Below are 15,566 nucleotides of genomic sequence, written 5' to 3'. Positions count from 1 at the left end.
AGAGGAAAATAACTTACAGTGAAATATTGGTGGAAGCCCAGGGAGACAAAGTAGTTTCTTTCTGGTTTCATGAATAGTTTAGAGCCTTCACAGAAGACTAGGACAGTATTTTTACTAAGAAAGAAATCAAGATATTTTTATGATCATATAAAAGAATTAGTGAACAAATAAATGGATAGGTAAATTAGAAATCAAAACACTTTGAGAAACATTTACATGTCAGACAAGATATGAAAAATACTCTTGAAGTATATTTTGATACAGGATGAATAGCTAAAAGTGATGAAAGAGAGTTTTCTTCCCCTCTGGATGTTACCTGTTTACAGAACCTATGGAATATAATGCCAGTGACAGCAACTGAAGTAAATATGTACATTTATATTAGATAACATCTTACAGGGGAACATGTTTTTCCAGATCATGGATAATGGGGAGCAAATTGATTATAAAACTATGTATTTTCCTTATTCGTCCAGAGGCTTTTCTTGTATTTTCAATATTTAAATGTAAAGGTTAAAAAACTAAAGCTTTGCAGTGTTTCACTGAAGAAAAACATCATGAATTGGTGTGTTCCATTGGTGAGGTGTGAAGAATGCTTAACTAAATTGAAGTTTATCTTAGCGATGACCCTTAATGCATTTATGCATTATGTCAAAGTAGCAGGGATGAGAGGAGTTCCTGTCACCAAGATTGAACTGCTTTATGAATTTCCAAGGTCAATGAATGCTTGATTTGTGTGCTTTTTAAATTTCACCCTGTTTATAAAATATAGGCCTAAATCATTGGCAATGTTTTGCTGTTTAGAACTTCTCACACACATTTCATGTTCCGTACTTTAAAGTCAGTAGGATTCTCAACCATTTAAAAATTGAGTCCTGGGAATCCCATACTAGACTGTCTCACAAATGCAATGTTCGTGCGTGCCATTGCTTATTTGGTAACCTGACATTAATTAAAAAGGGATGGATCAAAACAGACGGTTTCAGATTTCTGGATAATGAGTCATGCAGTGCTTTGATATAGATAAATCTATAATTGGAGGGAGCAATAAGACTAGACTAGATCCTTGACGGAATGCTTCAGACTTTAAATACTGTTTTATATGGCAGCAGATACACAGCTAAATCAGCAGGATTCAAGAGGCCTGCCACATGCAGGGCAATAGACATTGAGTGATTGTGAAAGCTGTATTCATAATTCAAGGAATGAAAGCTCATCACTGTTTGCTTTATGGAAAAAAAAATACCTCCTTGAGCTGATATTTTCTTTTTCAGTTCCATAATATTGGGAAATGGGGCTATTGTAAGGGGCCAAGACCAGAAATCCATAATAACTTTGCTCTGCCATCACTCTGCTATGTAACCCCTAAAAATTAATTTCTCTTGTGCCTTAGTTTCCCCATTTCTAACAGCAATCCTGATGTGTTCCCCACACAAATATTTTGACGTGTGTAAAAAATACTCTGCAGAGATGCTGTATATTTCCATTAGGTATTAGTCTGCCTCTTCAGAAATTGTTTGTGTAAGATTGTATTTCTGCTCATGCATTTTGCTTGCTTATTAATATTAATTTTATCTTTTTGTTCTGTTTTTATTTTGGCTCTGTTCTCCCAATAGAACCAGGAACAGAAATGATCAATGGTCCATTTTTCATGCACATGATAAAGCAGAAATATATTTGTTTTTCCATGCAGTGCAAACTTTTTTTTTTTTTCTCATTCATATTTTATTACAGATCAGGGAATACAATGGACAGATGCAGGGAATTACCAGTGCAGGATTTGCATCCTTAACATTTGATGGAACTGTAGGAGCTCCAGTAGTTCCTCGAACTTCTAGCAAAGTGTACACTTTCATGGATGAAGAACAGAAAACAATAGAAGAATTACGTATTTGGGCAGCCAGTAATATTTCCATCTCTGGACCAGCAGCAAGATTGTCTGGTGTTCAGCCAATGCTGTTCTTTGATCTCACTTGTCAGCTGGTAGGAAAAGCAAAAGTGGATGGATCTTCTTTTCTTCTAAAGGTAGACTTATTTTTTAAAATAATTTGTTAGATTGACTAAGACACTGTGATACATTTTTCAGTAAAAAAGACATATTAACTAATTTAAATAATATTATGTAGAGAAATATTTTGAGTGTAAGCAAATCTGTGATCCTTGGCCATTTTGTTTCTATGGAAAGAAAATGGAAAGCCCAGTACTCTTTGAAGTTGATCACCTGATTCGGTTTTTTAGAGAGGTTTATGAAGATGGTGTTACATAGATCATCATTTCACAAAGATTTGTAGATAAATATCGCAATATTTTTTAACCTTGAACAATCTTGTTGGTTTTAAACTTTATCCTTCTTTTTTAGTTAGCAGCATTTACTGCTTGTTTTTCTGGATTTTCTGGATATGATTAGTGCAGTAAGTAGCACTGTAAAAAACAAATGAATGGATTATGTTACCATGATGGATTTCAGGTAGCTTCTTTTAGTTATACGTAAGCACTTTGGGCATCAGTGCTCAATGAAAATACAAAATTCAAAGAGCCACAGAACAGGAGAGCAATTTCTGAAGGTGATCCTTAATATTAGGTAAATAAAAAGGAGGTCTCCATAATATTCCTAATTTTAGCTCAGATGTATCAGTCTGGTGTTATTCTAAAACTCATCTGTACTTATTTTTTAACTTGATCGTTACAACATGAGTAATAATCAAGCTGTTACTTTCCATTTTATGACTTCATAAAATTATATATTGGTTCTACTGTGTTAAACTGTATTGTTACAATATTTTTAGAAGTAGCACTTGGCATTACTCTTTCATTGAAGTAGCAAAGATATTTCACATACAGAACAATGCATTACTACACAGAAACAAACCTTAAGTGCATGCTATAACATATTCTGCAAGTGCTACAAACATTTCCATTTAATTATTCCTTGTGAAATAGATGTCAAATGAGACCCAGTAAAATTTCAGGACTTTGTGGACTGTAATTAAATTGTTCATTGGTAAGTGTATCTTCAGCATTGAAGGGCCCTTTTCAAGGACAGAGACAAATGCTTTCTTAAATTATTACTTCTTTACATGCTTTTCTGTGTTGTAAGACCTGAAGTCGATTTTGTCACTTTTGTACAGCAAAGGTAATGACTTGGGGAAATCTTAGGATAGATTTAGGAAGGCAAAAGTTTGAGGTCAAATAATGGTATATCAGTTTTTTAGCATAAAATATTAAATACTTAAATATGTATTACAATACATTGTATAAGCTTAAAAATGTTATGTTAGCATTCTGTTTCGAATTTCCTCCATTTTTCAACAATGGCAAAATCCATTTCTGTTATCAAATATTGGTCGTGACAGATCTCTGATTCTTTTTTTGATTTGCTAAATAAAAAAAAATCAAACAAAACAACCAATTCAATATGAGCTTAAATTGAGTGATTATTAAATATTATTTTATTGTACTATTTTGGTTATGCATTTTATAATAACAATTTACATTTATTTTATTCCAAATATATCAGTTACATTAATGGTTGATTATACTATGAAAAATCATTATTATTTTAAGCACTGATCTCATGTACGTAGTGGAGATTGCTTCAAAAACAACTAAAATAAATTTCAGCAATTTTGTGCATCACCTGTAGCATAACTTGTAAATTACACTTGATGAATTAATTGCTATTTGCACAGCAGCAGAGTTGGACATGGTATGGGTATCACTGACCTGTTAGTGTTTACCATTTTCTCAGAATTTTGTTATTCAAATTGGTGAAGACTAAAGAATGCACACTAGTAATTATTGTGTCATTTATGCCTTTCATAAGAGTTTTATTATTATTCTTTTCTTCCTTTCTGTCTATCAGTTAAATTGTGTACATTAGGGTAAGTTGTACAATGAGCATATTCTGCTGAAAATAGGAACAGGTGTTTTGTCTCTCTCATTTCAGTGTTTTCCAACCATGGTGATCAAAGGTTATCACTAACTTTAGCTCCAATCTGTTCATGACTAGTAATAGAACAATTTGTTTCTTATTCAGAATTAATTTAACCAGTGCTGGGTTTTAGTCCAGTATTCATTTTTGAAACCAGAACAGTTTGAAACCAGAATGTTTTTGGGTTTTGTGTAAAGCAGAGCTGCCAAGCTCCTCAGGTAGAGCACTTCATCTGTTTTCATACTTGTGCAAGGGAAAACCCAAACCCAACTCTACTTTTCAAAGGATTTTTTTTCTTGTAAAGAAACTTCACTAACTTATAAATTCCTCCAAAAGGTGCCCTGGTGCCAGCTCTGTTAGTTCCTCTGGTGAAGGACATTTTAGAACTAAGTCATCCTTCTTCTGAACAGGGAGTTTGCAGGTTATTTTAATCCATTTGTCAGATCATCTCTCCAATGCAGAATTATCAAAGTTTCCCAAGTAAAGCCAGTTGAAAAATAATGGAAAACTTGACAAACTTAAAGGTTTTTTATTTTGTCAAAGTGACTAAATTTGTAATATGTGTGCTCTAAATTTGTTTTCAAGATGAGTTCTGGAAAAGATATGATAATTCAAGCAATAGGCAACCTCTCTTTCAAAGGTGGTTTTAAGTATTTCATGGTACAGGATCAGAAGATAATAGGCTTTTTTTAATCTGTGGCAGCATATACAGCTTCATTATCTGGGTCCTTCAGAATACACTCTTACTTGGCAACATTAATTTGATGTCATGGGTCATTTTCACTGTGAACAGTTTTCTCTTTTATCTCTTGATTTTGGATGCATATTCTGCGAATGATATTCATAGTGCATTTATACATGGCTTTGCTGATTCTTAGATCTTTTCCTGTGCGTCTGTTGATCCAAAGCAGTTAAGCATAAGGGGTAGAAACCCTTTAAAAATCAGGCTTTGGTGTCCTTTTTTCTTGTGCTCTGCAGTGCCTAACTCATGGGACAAAGCACCTTGGTATCACAAACTGTCTGAAAATTGAAAAATAGGTTCTTCTGTTGAACCTATATGTATGAAATCCTGTGAAAAGCAGCCTTTCAGAAGTATAGTCCAAATGCTTCTAGATTTTTATTTTACTGTGCCAGTATTTCAGGCCATTATTTTTGAGTCTTTGAGAAGAGTATATCTGCAAAAACTCAGGAAACCATAGTTTACAGAATGATGTTTGGGTTAAGTGGTAAGATTTTCTTTTCAAGGTGTTAAGCCTGTCAGTAAACTTACCTTTTCACAACACTTTGATAGCTGAAAAATAACTACTGATATTTCAGTACTTGGAGTGTATCAAGGATTTAGCTCTAGGCAAGCAAGTTTTAGAATCCTTGTTAATAAATATAGGTTAAGTACTGATGTTTTTCTAATATGTTCTGGATAACGAGCAGTGTATGCTGATATAGGAGATCATCAGTAATTAAGTCAATATGTGCTGTGTACTCAGTCTTCACATTCTGTAGCTAGAGTGGTTAAAAAACCCCTTTAGAAGGATTAAAATACTAAGTACAGACAGTTGTGCATATGATGAATTCTAAGAGTTGTAATAGCTAACCCTGAGATTGTCTCAGCTGGTCAGAGCATGGTGCTAAGAGCACCAAGGTTGTGGGTTCAATCCCCAGGTGGACCATTCACTTAACAGTTGGACTTGATGATCTTTGTCGGTCCCTTCCAGCTCAGAATATTGTGTTATTCTGTGCTGGATAAACAGCTGAGGTTTTGTTACAGCTGTTCTTTTTGGGTTTTTTATTTAAATATTAACTAATTCCAGGTCTTAGTACTTGATTGTGTTCTCTGTAGAGGTTATTTTATGCTCTGTAAGAAATAATAATTTTTAAAATCCCATAAGGTCTAATTCAAGTATTTTACGGACTTCTAGAATGATATTGCAACTAAGATTTCTTATGGTTAACAATTTCTAATCAAGCAAAATAATTTTAAACAAAAAGTTGTTTAAAGCCTGAAACTAAAGTATTCTGAGCACATTGAAATAGTTCCTTTGTTGTTGCAGGTCTGGGATGGCACAAAATGTCCCTACCCCACGTGGAAGGTGCCTGTAGAAGCAAAAGACCTGGAAGGAGAGAAAGTTCTTCTTCATCAGCTGAGAAATCTAGCAGTGGACATTCTAGTCTATGATAATCATGTACAACTGGCAGAATCACTTAAGGTAATGCGTAGTTTGGTGTTTCAGACTCTTTTTTTGTGGCCTATTTTCTGCTTAGAAATCACTTCAGAGAATGCATCAATTCAGCTCTGCTGTAATTAGTTTCATGTGCCTCTTTATCTTTCACTGTATTTCCCATACCTTTTATTTGAATGCAAAACTCCTTCAACGTGCTAAACAGGCTCATTACCGAAAAATTGCCATGAAAAAAATTCTTCCAATTAAGCAGTTCTTTCCAGATACTGTAATAGAATAGATAATACAGTGAAAATAATGCACTTAGAAAATGTATTCTATGCTTTAGAATTATTTTTAAATTATACAATGCAGTGTTAAACCTGTAGTCCTGTTAAAGACCTTTAATTCTAAAGTCAATAGAAGATTTTCTGTTCTATAAACTTCTGCAGTTTGCAGTGCAATCTTCATTTAGTAGGTCAGTAATGTTGATTATGCTTAGATGGAAAAAACAACAACACAATTAAACATTTGATCTTCAGCAATACTGCCATCTTGCTTCTGAATACAGGAACTTGGCAAAGACTTCATCTTTCATTTCATGCCTTGCCCTCTATACTCAAGATCATTTTTAAGAAAACATTGACCAGAAAATAAAGATAAGTGATAACCATTTTTTCTGCTGGGTCTATTAGCAGACATGAAATCAATTTCATAAATTAACACCCATTCATAAGTAAATTACAGATAGCAAAATAAGTGTAAGAATTTGTGTAAGAATTCATAGCAAAACTGACAGAAGTATTTCATTATTTGAAACTTTTATTACTTACGAGTTCTCTTCTAGAATTTTTCTCTTGCTAACTGGTGTAAAAAACTGATGTTCCAGTGAAATGTTGTTTTGAATATGAAGAAAAAAAGTATTTTAATATTAATAAAACATATTTTCCTGAGTAGCTGATAATAATCCTTTTATTTTTCTTTCCCATTTATATTCAGGAATTTAATCGCATATTGAGTATGTGATGTGCGGGATGTCTTCATCACCTTTCTCAATTTTTTACTTCCTATCTACTTGCTCTTTCTCATTTCTGAAGCATTTTTACCTTTGCTGGATACTGCACTGTGTAGTAGAAGCTCTAATAATTTCAAAGGAAATTGTTAAGAAACCTCCTTTGACCTCTTGTGAGTGTTTTTCTCCTTCTGGCTACATCCAAACTTGCAGTAGTTTCAGTCATGCAAGCTGTAGAAGTTTCAAAATAGATAATTTTTGTACACCACTTTTTAGTTGCTTGTCTTAGTGGAGTTATCAAATAAAAAGGGCTGATATGCTGACAATTAAATTTCAGAAATATTTATTAATTTCAGATTGCAACACATAGAATTAATTGTACTTCACAGAATTTTATATACATACATATATATATGTATAAAATAAAATTTGGGGGGAACTCTCCTAAAATGGAAGGTTTTATTAAAGGTTTTTAAATACTAGTGGAAATCATGTAATATCATAAAAAAGTATAATCAAAATATATATGGTATTTTACTGAGTTCAGGGTCTTGCTATGCAAAGTGTTTTATAAAAATTCGTGTATGTAACAATATAGAACTGGAGAGTGCTTAGTGTATCCACATGAACCTTCTTAAGTGTGATTAGGTATTTTGCCAATTTGTGGTTTCAGAAACAGTAAAAAGTGCACTATTTTTCAATCATCGCTTCTACATTTAACACTAGCTTAGAATGGCCTTTTTTAATGTAAATTGTTACAGAATTTTTAGGTTACACTCTCGCCTGTTGTTGTGTGCCATTTGCAGTGATAGTTGCAGGTTGGAAATGACGTTTTATGTAGGAGCAATCTGTTTTACACAACCTTGATAACAAGAAGGGCAGATTTAAAAAAAACCTGAAATACATGTTTTTATTTTAAAATGGTATCTGTAGGCACATGTTCAGACAAGGAAGCTCTGAATAAGTACTACGCACAGAAAGTGGGTAGTGTATTACAGGGAATTTTTGGCGAATCCTGGAGCACAGTGTCAGGGATATTGCTGCAAGAGTTTGTTAAAAACTTCTTGTTTAGATTGTTTGTCCAGAGAACACTGAAGATATGAGCACTTTATCTCATTTTCTAAGACAAATAATACTTAAAATTTTTAATGGAGAGAACTTCAGTTAAACATTGAAGGTATGTTACAGTTGATACTGTAATTAGACTTTTTTTCCCTGTATTTACTGGCCTCCCTTTCCTGCTGGGTAAGATTGTGGCTTTTCAGAATTTGGTGCCTTAACACAACACAGAAAGAATTTTCAGAAATCTCATCTCTAAAGTAGATTATTACCAGAGTCATAAGGACATGGCAAGACCTACAACTAAGCAAAGAAAATGGTGTTCCCTGCTTTTGCTTGAATTTCCCTCTTCCTCTGGCTGCCTGGAGTGCACGAGGCACTCATTGTCATTACTGTAGGAACCCCAGCCTACAACTAATGGTCTGGAATACAGTTGCTCCACATTCTTAAGCCCTTCTTATGCCAGTTTTCCAGAAGTTCTCAGGGTTCACTGACTTTGCTGTGCAGTTTGGGAATAGGTCTGTGACATGAGTTTCTCCATCGGGGCATTTTACTTAGGTGGTAAGCATCAAGATGAGTGAGTGTCAGTGGTCAGTCAGTGCACAGCAGGGGTCCAGCTGCCCACAGTTGGTCAGAGATTTCCTTATGTTCTGTCTTTCACTGAATGTGTGGTCCTTGCATTCCTCTTCCGGCTTGATACCATCGATTCTGTGTTGTCATGCATTTTATGGATAATACAATTAAAACTATTAACCTTGAGCATACATATGAGTCCTAGTCCATAATTTCACAGTATTTGCTTTGTGTTACCTATCTTCAGATGTAGAATTTGTATATTTTCAGCTGTTTCTCCCACCATATCACATCATGTCTTTTTTAATAGTAGTTTAGACTAAGAATTCTTGCTTTCTTAGTGCCAGAGTCACATTTTCAACATACAACTTAAATGAGTTACTACATGGCTGCAATAAGTAGCTTCATATTTTTCAGACCTAAGTAGCATTCCTTTGACACGTCAGTTGTATTCTCCCACTTCTGTCTTTTTACTCATTGAAAGGGGAAAAAATCCCAAAAGACAATACTCTTAAGTCCTTCAAACTCTTAAATGGATTTAAGTTTGTATTTCTTACTGCCAAGGTTGGTGCCCAAATGTTGTGTGTATGCTTTATCTCATTGGCAGAAAGCTGTGCACCATTTACTCAGTAAAATTAGACTGCTGATGCAATAAAAATGATGACAAAGAAATCCCATTGAATATAATCAACCATAAAAATAGGCATAAAAATAAGTACAGGTGAATTTGTTATGTGATTCCTGTAGATAAAGACAGTTTCTTGTCATGAGTGCCTTTTTGGACAAACATGAATATTTACCTGCCATGATAAATGCTATTATGAATTCACCAGTGTGAATGTGAACACAACCCTATATGTTTTGAAATAATCATGAGTATTTCCTATGCTAAAAAGTTGTTTTAGTTAGCTAGTTACAGGGAACTACATAAATGACTTCTGCATTTTGATTCTGTCTAGCCTTAATATGTATTCTTTAAATAGTCGTATTTGAATTAAACTGAAAATAGGGTATTAGTATATTTTATATTACTGCAAGAACTCCGTTAATTTCACTTTTAAATGAATTTCCTCTGAGGTAGGTCATAAAGAGAGCTGCTGTAAAGTCAAGTAAGGGGCTGGTTTTGTAGTAGATTTTAGTGATGTCTCTGTAAATTGTGGTGTTTAATGTAGATTAAAATTTCTTCTTAGTCAAGTATATAAAGTTCTCGGTCTGCAGGTGTTCTGTAAACAACAGAAATACAGTAACATTTTTATCCATAACATCCACATTTGCTCTCTGCTTTTAACGGTAAGCAAGGCTGCCTCCCAAAGGAATCCACGGAAACGGCATCCTGTCCACCCAGGCATCTCTGGGCTGACTTTCAGAACCTTATGGACTTCTTGAGTATTTGGCAATGCTGATTATTATGCATCTCTTTTTTATAGTTTGAAGTGATATTAAAATATATAAAATAATAACATTTTCAGAAAAGGATCTACTAAGTGTTTGTATTGGAAGATTATTTTATAGTGATGATAAGTCTTGCAAAGTGAATGTTGCACTAAAACATAGTTCAGTTGACTTTTGTGTGAATTTCAGCACACAAGTTTAGAAGGCAGACACAGCATTTTATATTCTTAGCTTCTGAGCTCTTCTCTCCCATATTTAATTTTTTGTGTTTATACATAGAGAAAATACTTACTTTTTATATACTATTTTTGAAAAAAAGAAATTTGTCAATCAAAATCACCTTTTCCTGCTTAAATGCAAATTACTCTTGGCCGTAGGGAAGTAGTTTGTTACTGTTTTATTTACATAAGGTTATTCCATAAGCAGAACTTAGCTAAGAACTTTTAAAAAAAACTTTCTCCAGAAATATTTGTCATAGTCATTAGATTAGTCTTACGATATGAGTGTCATTTGCGTTTTTTGATATTCAACATAATTAGGTGAAATCAGCATCTGGAAAGGGAAAAAAAAAGTCTTTGGATAAGCCTCTTAACTGCCATCTAAATGCACAAGCTGTCCTGGTGGTGCTTTGAATGAACAAAATGAGCAGCCTCCTAACAGTGCAGATCAATTAAAAGTCTGGTAAGAGCTCCATGCCAGAAGCAAAATAGGTGCAGGCTGAAGTGCACTTTTTATGTCCCTGCTGCCACAATTGGAAAATATGCTGCCTTTTTCATGTGTGATTATTGTTTAAAAGAGCAGTTTGATATCCACATTATGTAGTCATAGTTTGTTCCTTGATACAAAGGAGGATTCTAGACACAGGTTGCTGCTCCATCTGCTTTTATGCATATACCCATGTGTTTAGAAGTGTTGTACTATGGCATGACCAATCCAATCTAATAGGAATACTTTTTCAGTTTCTGCTGGTTAAAATGGGACCTGAAGGTGAAATGCGACTTAATAAACTGACTGCTGTAATATTAATTTCAATTGAAGTAAATTTAAAATAATTTGTCATTTATATTAGACTATTTTAAAGATGTTTAGAATGAATATAAATCCAGGTTGTTGAATGTGTGTAGCTTGCGAGCTATCAGCTGGATCTCAGGTAATATATTTGGGTAACTGTGTAATTGAGTCTCCAGATTATCTATCTGTAGAACATTGGGCTTGGTTTTGTTTTGTTGGTTGGGTATGTGGGTTTTCTTTGGGGGGTAATGGGAGTGGTATTTTGAAATAAATGCAAAGTTATGAAGATGTGTTCAGTGTTCAGCACTCCATAACTTCTTTTTTAATAGGTGATTGTATAAGTTAGCCTAAGTCCATTTGTATAACTTGACAAAACTGTTTCAGAAAACACAAAATCATTGTAAGCAAAACAGGAAGCATGTTCTCCATGTACCTGAAGAGAAGATCTAACAGACATAGGAAAAGTGCCAAGATCTTTCAGTTTCTAACACATGTTGTCTTTTGTACTGGGGCTAAAAAAATGTTATCCGTAATGTAAGAGTAAGATATGATGGAGAAATCTGAGTAAGCAGATATGTTTGTATGTACATGTAAACAGATAGTAAACCGTGCACGATGATGAGCAGGAGGTCAATTGCTAAATGTGATCATACATGGACCAATCACAGGACGTCAGTCTCTGCGGGGTTGTGTTAGGAATATAGAAGGCAAATTGTGCCCTCAGGAAAGGAATGTATTGACTCGTTTCATCTGTCTTCTGCAGTCTGTTTGAGAATCAGATTTACTACGAAGGCTTATTCTGGTTCTGAATCACCCTTTGCTGCCAGTAATGTTTTCTGATAAAGCAAAACAAGCAGGTCACACAGAGAGGTTTTGCAGTTTCCATACTTGAAATACTTAAAACCCACCTGGAAACAACCCTAAGAAGTCTGCTCTAGCTGACTCTGCTTTGGGCACAGGAGTTGAACAGGGTAATCGCCAGAGGTCCCTGCCAGCTTCAGCTGTTCTGTGATTCAGTTAAAACAGGGAAGAAGCTTCATGAGTACTAGAATTTTCCATGTAAATAACTAACTTTGTGTTATCAAAGTGGGTTGGTTTTTTTTTTCCTTTCAGATTGGAAGTTTTCTGAGAATTTACAGTATTCATACAAAACAAGCAAGTGCTGACAATGAAGATGTCTCACATATAGAATTTCATCTTCATGGTGGCACCTGTTATGGTCGAGGAATAGGAGTCTTGCCAGAATGTAACCCAGATGTTAAGGAACTAAAAGCGTAAGTACTATGTGTAGATGTTTGTTTTTTTCTAGCTGATTCTTGAAAACGCTAGGCTAATGTAACAGCTGTACAGTTTAGAATTTTAAATATATCTAAGAATCAGACACTCAAGAACAGAACATGTCTTTAGCACTACTAAGATGAAGAGTATTTGGAGGGATAGGTAAATAAAAGGCAACTTTTTCAAATTTAAATCCAGTAGGGCTCAAGACTTCAGTTTTATAGTGCTGTAGTAGTAAAGCCTGGCCATATTGACATACTTAACGCTGTTTTATAGTGGCATCGCCTTGCTTCAGCAAATAAATTAAGCACATTTTAAATGTGTGTGTTACTTGAAAGCGGTGAGATTTAAAGATATTCAAAATGAAGCAGTTAATTTACATTCTTTACTGAACTGTGTTACATTCATAAGGCATCAGAATCATTTAGTTTTAAAAAGACCTTTAAGACCATCAAGTCCAACTGTAAGCCTTGTCCAAGTCCCCCACTAAACCATGTCTCTAAGCGCCACATCTACATGACTTTAAAACACCTCCAGGGATGATGACTCCACCACTTGCCTGAGCTGCTTGTTCCAACTCTTGACAGCCCTTTCCATGAAGAAATTTTTCTTAATATCCAATGTAAACCTCCCCAGGCGCAACTTGAAGCCATTTCCCCTCCTGTCTCTTGTTGCCTGGGAGTAGAGGCTGACCCCACCTCAACAACCTCCTGTCACGTTGTTGTAGAGATAAGTGATAAAGTCCCTCTGAGATTCCTCTCCTCCAAGCTAAACCATCCCAGCTCCTCACAGGACTTGTGCTTCAGCCCCTTCACCAGGTCCTTTTCTGCTGGTCCTCTTTCCAACCACTCTGCCCCAGCCTGTAGCACTGCATGGGGTTGTTGTGACCCAAGTGCACTCACCGTGTTGAGCCTCATATACGTGGCCTTGGCCATCACTCCAGCCTGTCCAGAGTCCCCTGCAGAGCCTTCCTACTCTCCCACAGATCAACACTCCTGCTCAGCTTGGGGCCATCCACAAACTTACTGAGGGTGCCCTCAGTCACCTCGTCCTAATCACTGGTAGAGATATTAAACAGAATTGGCCCCAGTACTGAGCCCTGGGGAACAGCATTTGTTAGTGGCCACCAGCTGGAGGTAACTCCATTCACCACCACTCTCTGGGCCTAGCCTTCCAGCCAGGTTTTACTCAGTAGATAAGCAGCCAGCCAAGCCATGACAGCCAGTTTCTCCAGGAGAATGCTGTGGGAAACAGTGTCAAAGGCTTTACTAAGGTCCAGGTAAACTACATCCCCAGCTGTTTCTGCATCCACTAAGCAGGTCAGTTTGTCATAAAAGGAGATGAAGTTGGTCAGGCAGGACATGTCTCTCATAAACCCATGCTGGCTGCATCTGATCCCCTGGGTATCCTTCATGTGCTACATGATGGCACACAGGGTGATCTGCTCCACGACCTGCAGCACTGAGGTCAGGCTGACAGGCCTGTAGTTCCCTGGATCATCCCTCTGACCCTTCTCGTAGATGACCATCTACAGTAATTTTCAGTCTGCTGGAACCTTCTCACTTATCCAGGACTGCTGATAAATGATGGAAAGTGGCTTGTTGAGCACTTTTGCCAGCTCCCTCAGTATCTATGGGTGGATCCCAGCCAGCCCCATAAATTTGTGTGTGTCTAAGTGGTATAGCAGGTCAGTGACCATTTCCTCTGAGATTATGGAGGCTTCATTCTGCTCCCCATCCTTGTCTCCCAGCTCAGGGGTCTGGGTACTCAGAGAATAATTGGTCTTACTATTAAGACTGAGGTAAAGAAGGCATGAAGTACATTGGCATTTTCCTCATCCTTTGTCCTTCCTATGTTTCCCCTTACATCCAAAAAAGGATGGAGATTCTCCTTAGTTCTCCTTTTGTTGATTGTATGTTTGAAGAAACTATTTTTGATGTCTCATACAGCAATAGCCAGATAAAGTTCTAGTCAGATTTTGGCACTTCTAATTTTCTGCCTGCATAACATCCTTGTAGTCCTCTTGAATGGTCTGCTCCTTTTTCCGAAGGCTATAAACTTTTTTCTTCCTTAGGAAAGGCTAAGTAAGCAAAGTCCATATTCCATTATTAGGAATTCTGTTTCCAGTAGTACGTATTTCTTCTTGCACAATTTTATGTTTAATGTTCCAGAAGTGATTTGGAAAGTGTCTTATCTGCATAATTAATATAATCTCCTGCAACTTTTGGCTCAGTTGAGTTTTATTTCTCTGCTGGAACATTTATGTCTGAACATTATACCTGTGTATTGATAATAAATAGGTTTCATATAAGTGTCTGTGTAATCCTGTATATATACGTGTGTGTGTATGATGATTTATAAAAGATTTCTTTAAGTTATAAAATATTTAGTAATTTATCTTTAGATTCTTAGAATCTGTGGATCTGGCAGACAGTCAGAATATGGAAAACACGTGTTCAATGGACTTAGACAGCACTTTTGGCAATGTTACAGGTAAGAGCAACTGAAAGCTGATTTGCTTTTTGTTCTAATAGATATATATGGTCAAGATAAGGTCACAGTTACTGCTTCCCTATGTGTGTAATGTTACTTTCACATTCAAAGCTTTAGAGAGTTCTTTCGGTTTATTCGACTGGAAATTTACATTACTCTTTCTGTCTCCCAGCACAAGCATTTCATATTACATGGAAAGATACTTTCATAGGAGTTAGTGAATAAATTCTTAAACACAGGTGGTGTTCTTAATCATACTATTAGATCACAAAGCAGAGTTACGTAAGTTCCTCCCTCTAAAGGGCAATTCCGCAGGGACAGGCACTGAAAACACTACTGAACAGCTGCCTGTTGAGGAGCCCTTCTTAAGCCATTGGATGGAAAGTTGTGTCAGTGGCAGAGCTGTAAGGTGCACTTCCATGGAACAGTGATATCTTATAAACTGTTCTACAGACCCCATATTATTTTCTGAATGGTGTTTTTAGCCCAAGATAAGAGTAACTAAAAGGGAATTAAACTCTAAAGCTGGTTGGACATAGTCTGTATCTTTGCTTCTAGCTTTTAAAAATCTGTGTTACTCAGCCTTTATTAACATAAAAACACAGGACATTTCTAAAAGGATCCAAAAGTCAAGAATAAATAAATAAATGCTTCATGTCCA

The 15,566-nt window shown here is 35.7% G+C and overlaps 1 protein-coding gene across 6 annotated transcripts in view; it reads left to right on the top strand.

Annotated features, from left to right (window-relative positions):
- Positions 1-15,566, top strand: part of POT1 (protection of telomeres 1) — a 57,698-nt gene that overhangs the window by 28,646 nt on the left and 13,486 nt on the right. For all 6 annotated transcript variants that reach the window (XR_004239659.1, XM_032106321.1, XM_032106319.1 and 3 more), the window contains 4 exons: positions 1,735-2,025; positions 5,980-6,135; positions 12,248-12,408; positions 14,817-14,905. Coding sequence is in view for 5 of the 6 variants with exons in the window: in XM_032106321.1 (XP_031962212.1) it covers positions 1,735-2,025; positions 5,980-6,135; positions 12,248-12,408; positions 14,817-14,905 (697 nt within the window). In the remaining variant the exon portion in view is untranslated. The remainder of the gene's footprint in view (positions 1-1,734; positions 2,026-5,979; positions 6,136-12,247; positions 12,409-14,816; positions 14,906-15,566) is intronic.

This window comes from Corvus moneduloides, chromosome 4 (genome assembly GCF_009650955.1).
Source record: "Corvus moneduloides isolate bCorMon1 chromosome 4, bCorMon1.pri, whole genome shotgun sequence".
Classification (NCBI taxonomy): domain Eukaryota; kingdom Metazoa; phylum Chordata; class Aves; order Passeriformes; family Corvidae; genus Corvus; species Corvus moneduloides.
Note: the sequence above shows the minus strand (reverse complement) of the source record. Positions and strands in the feature narration are given on the sequence as shown.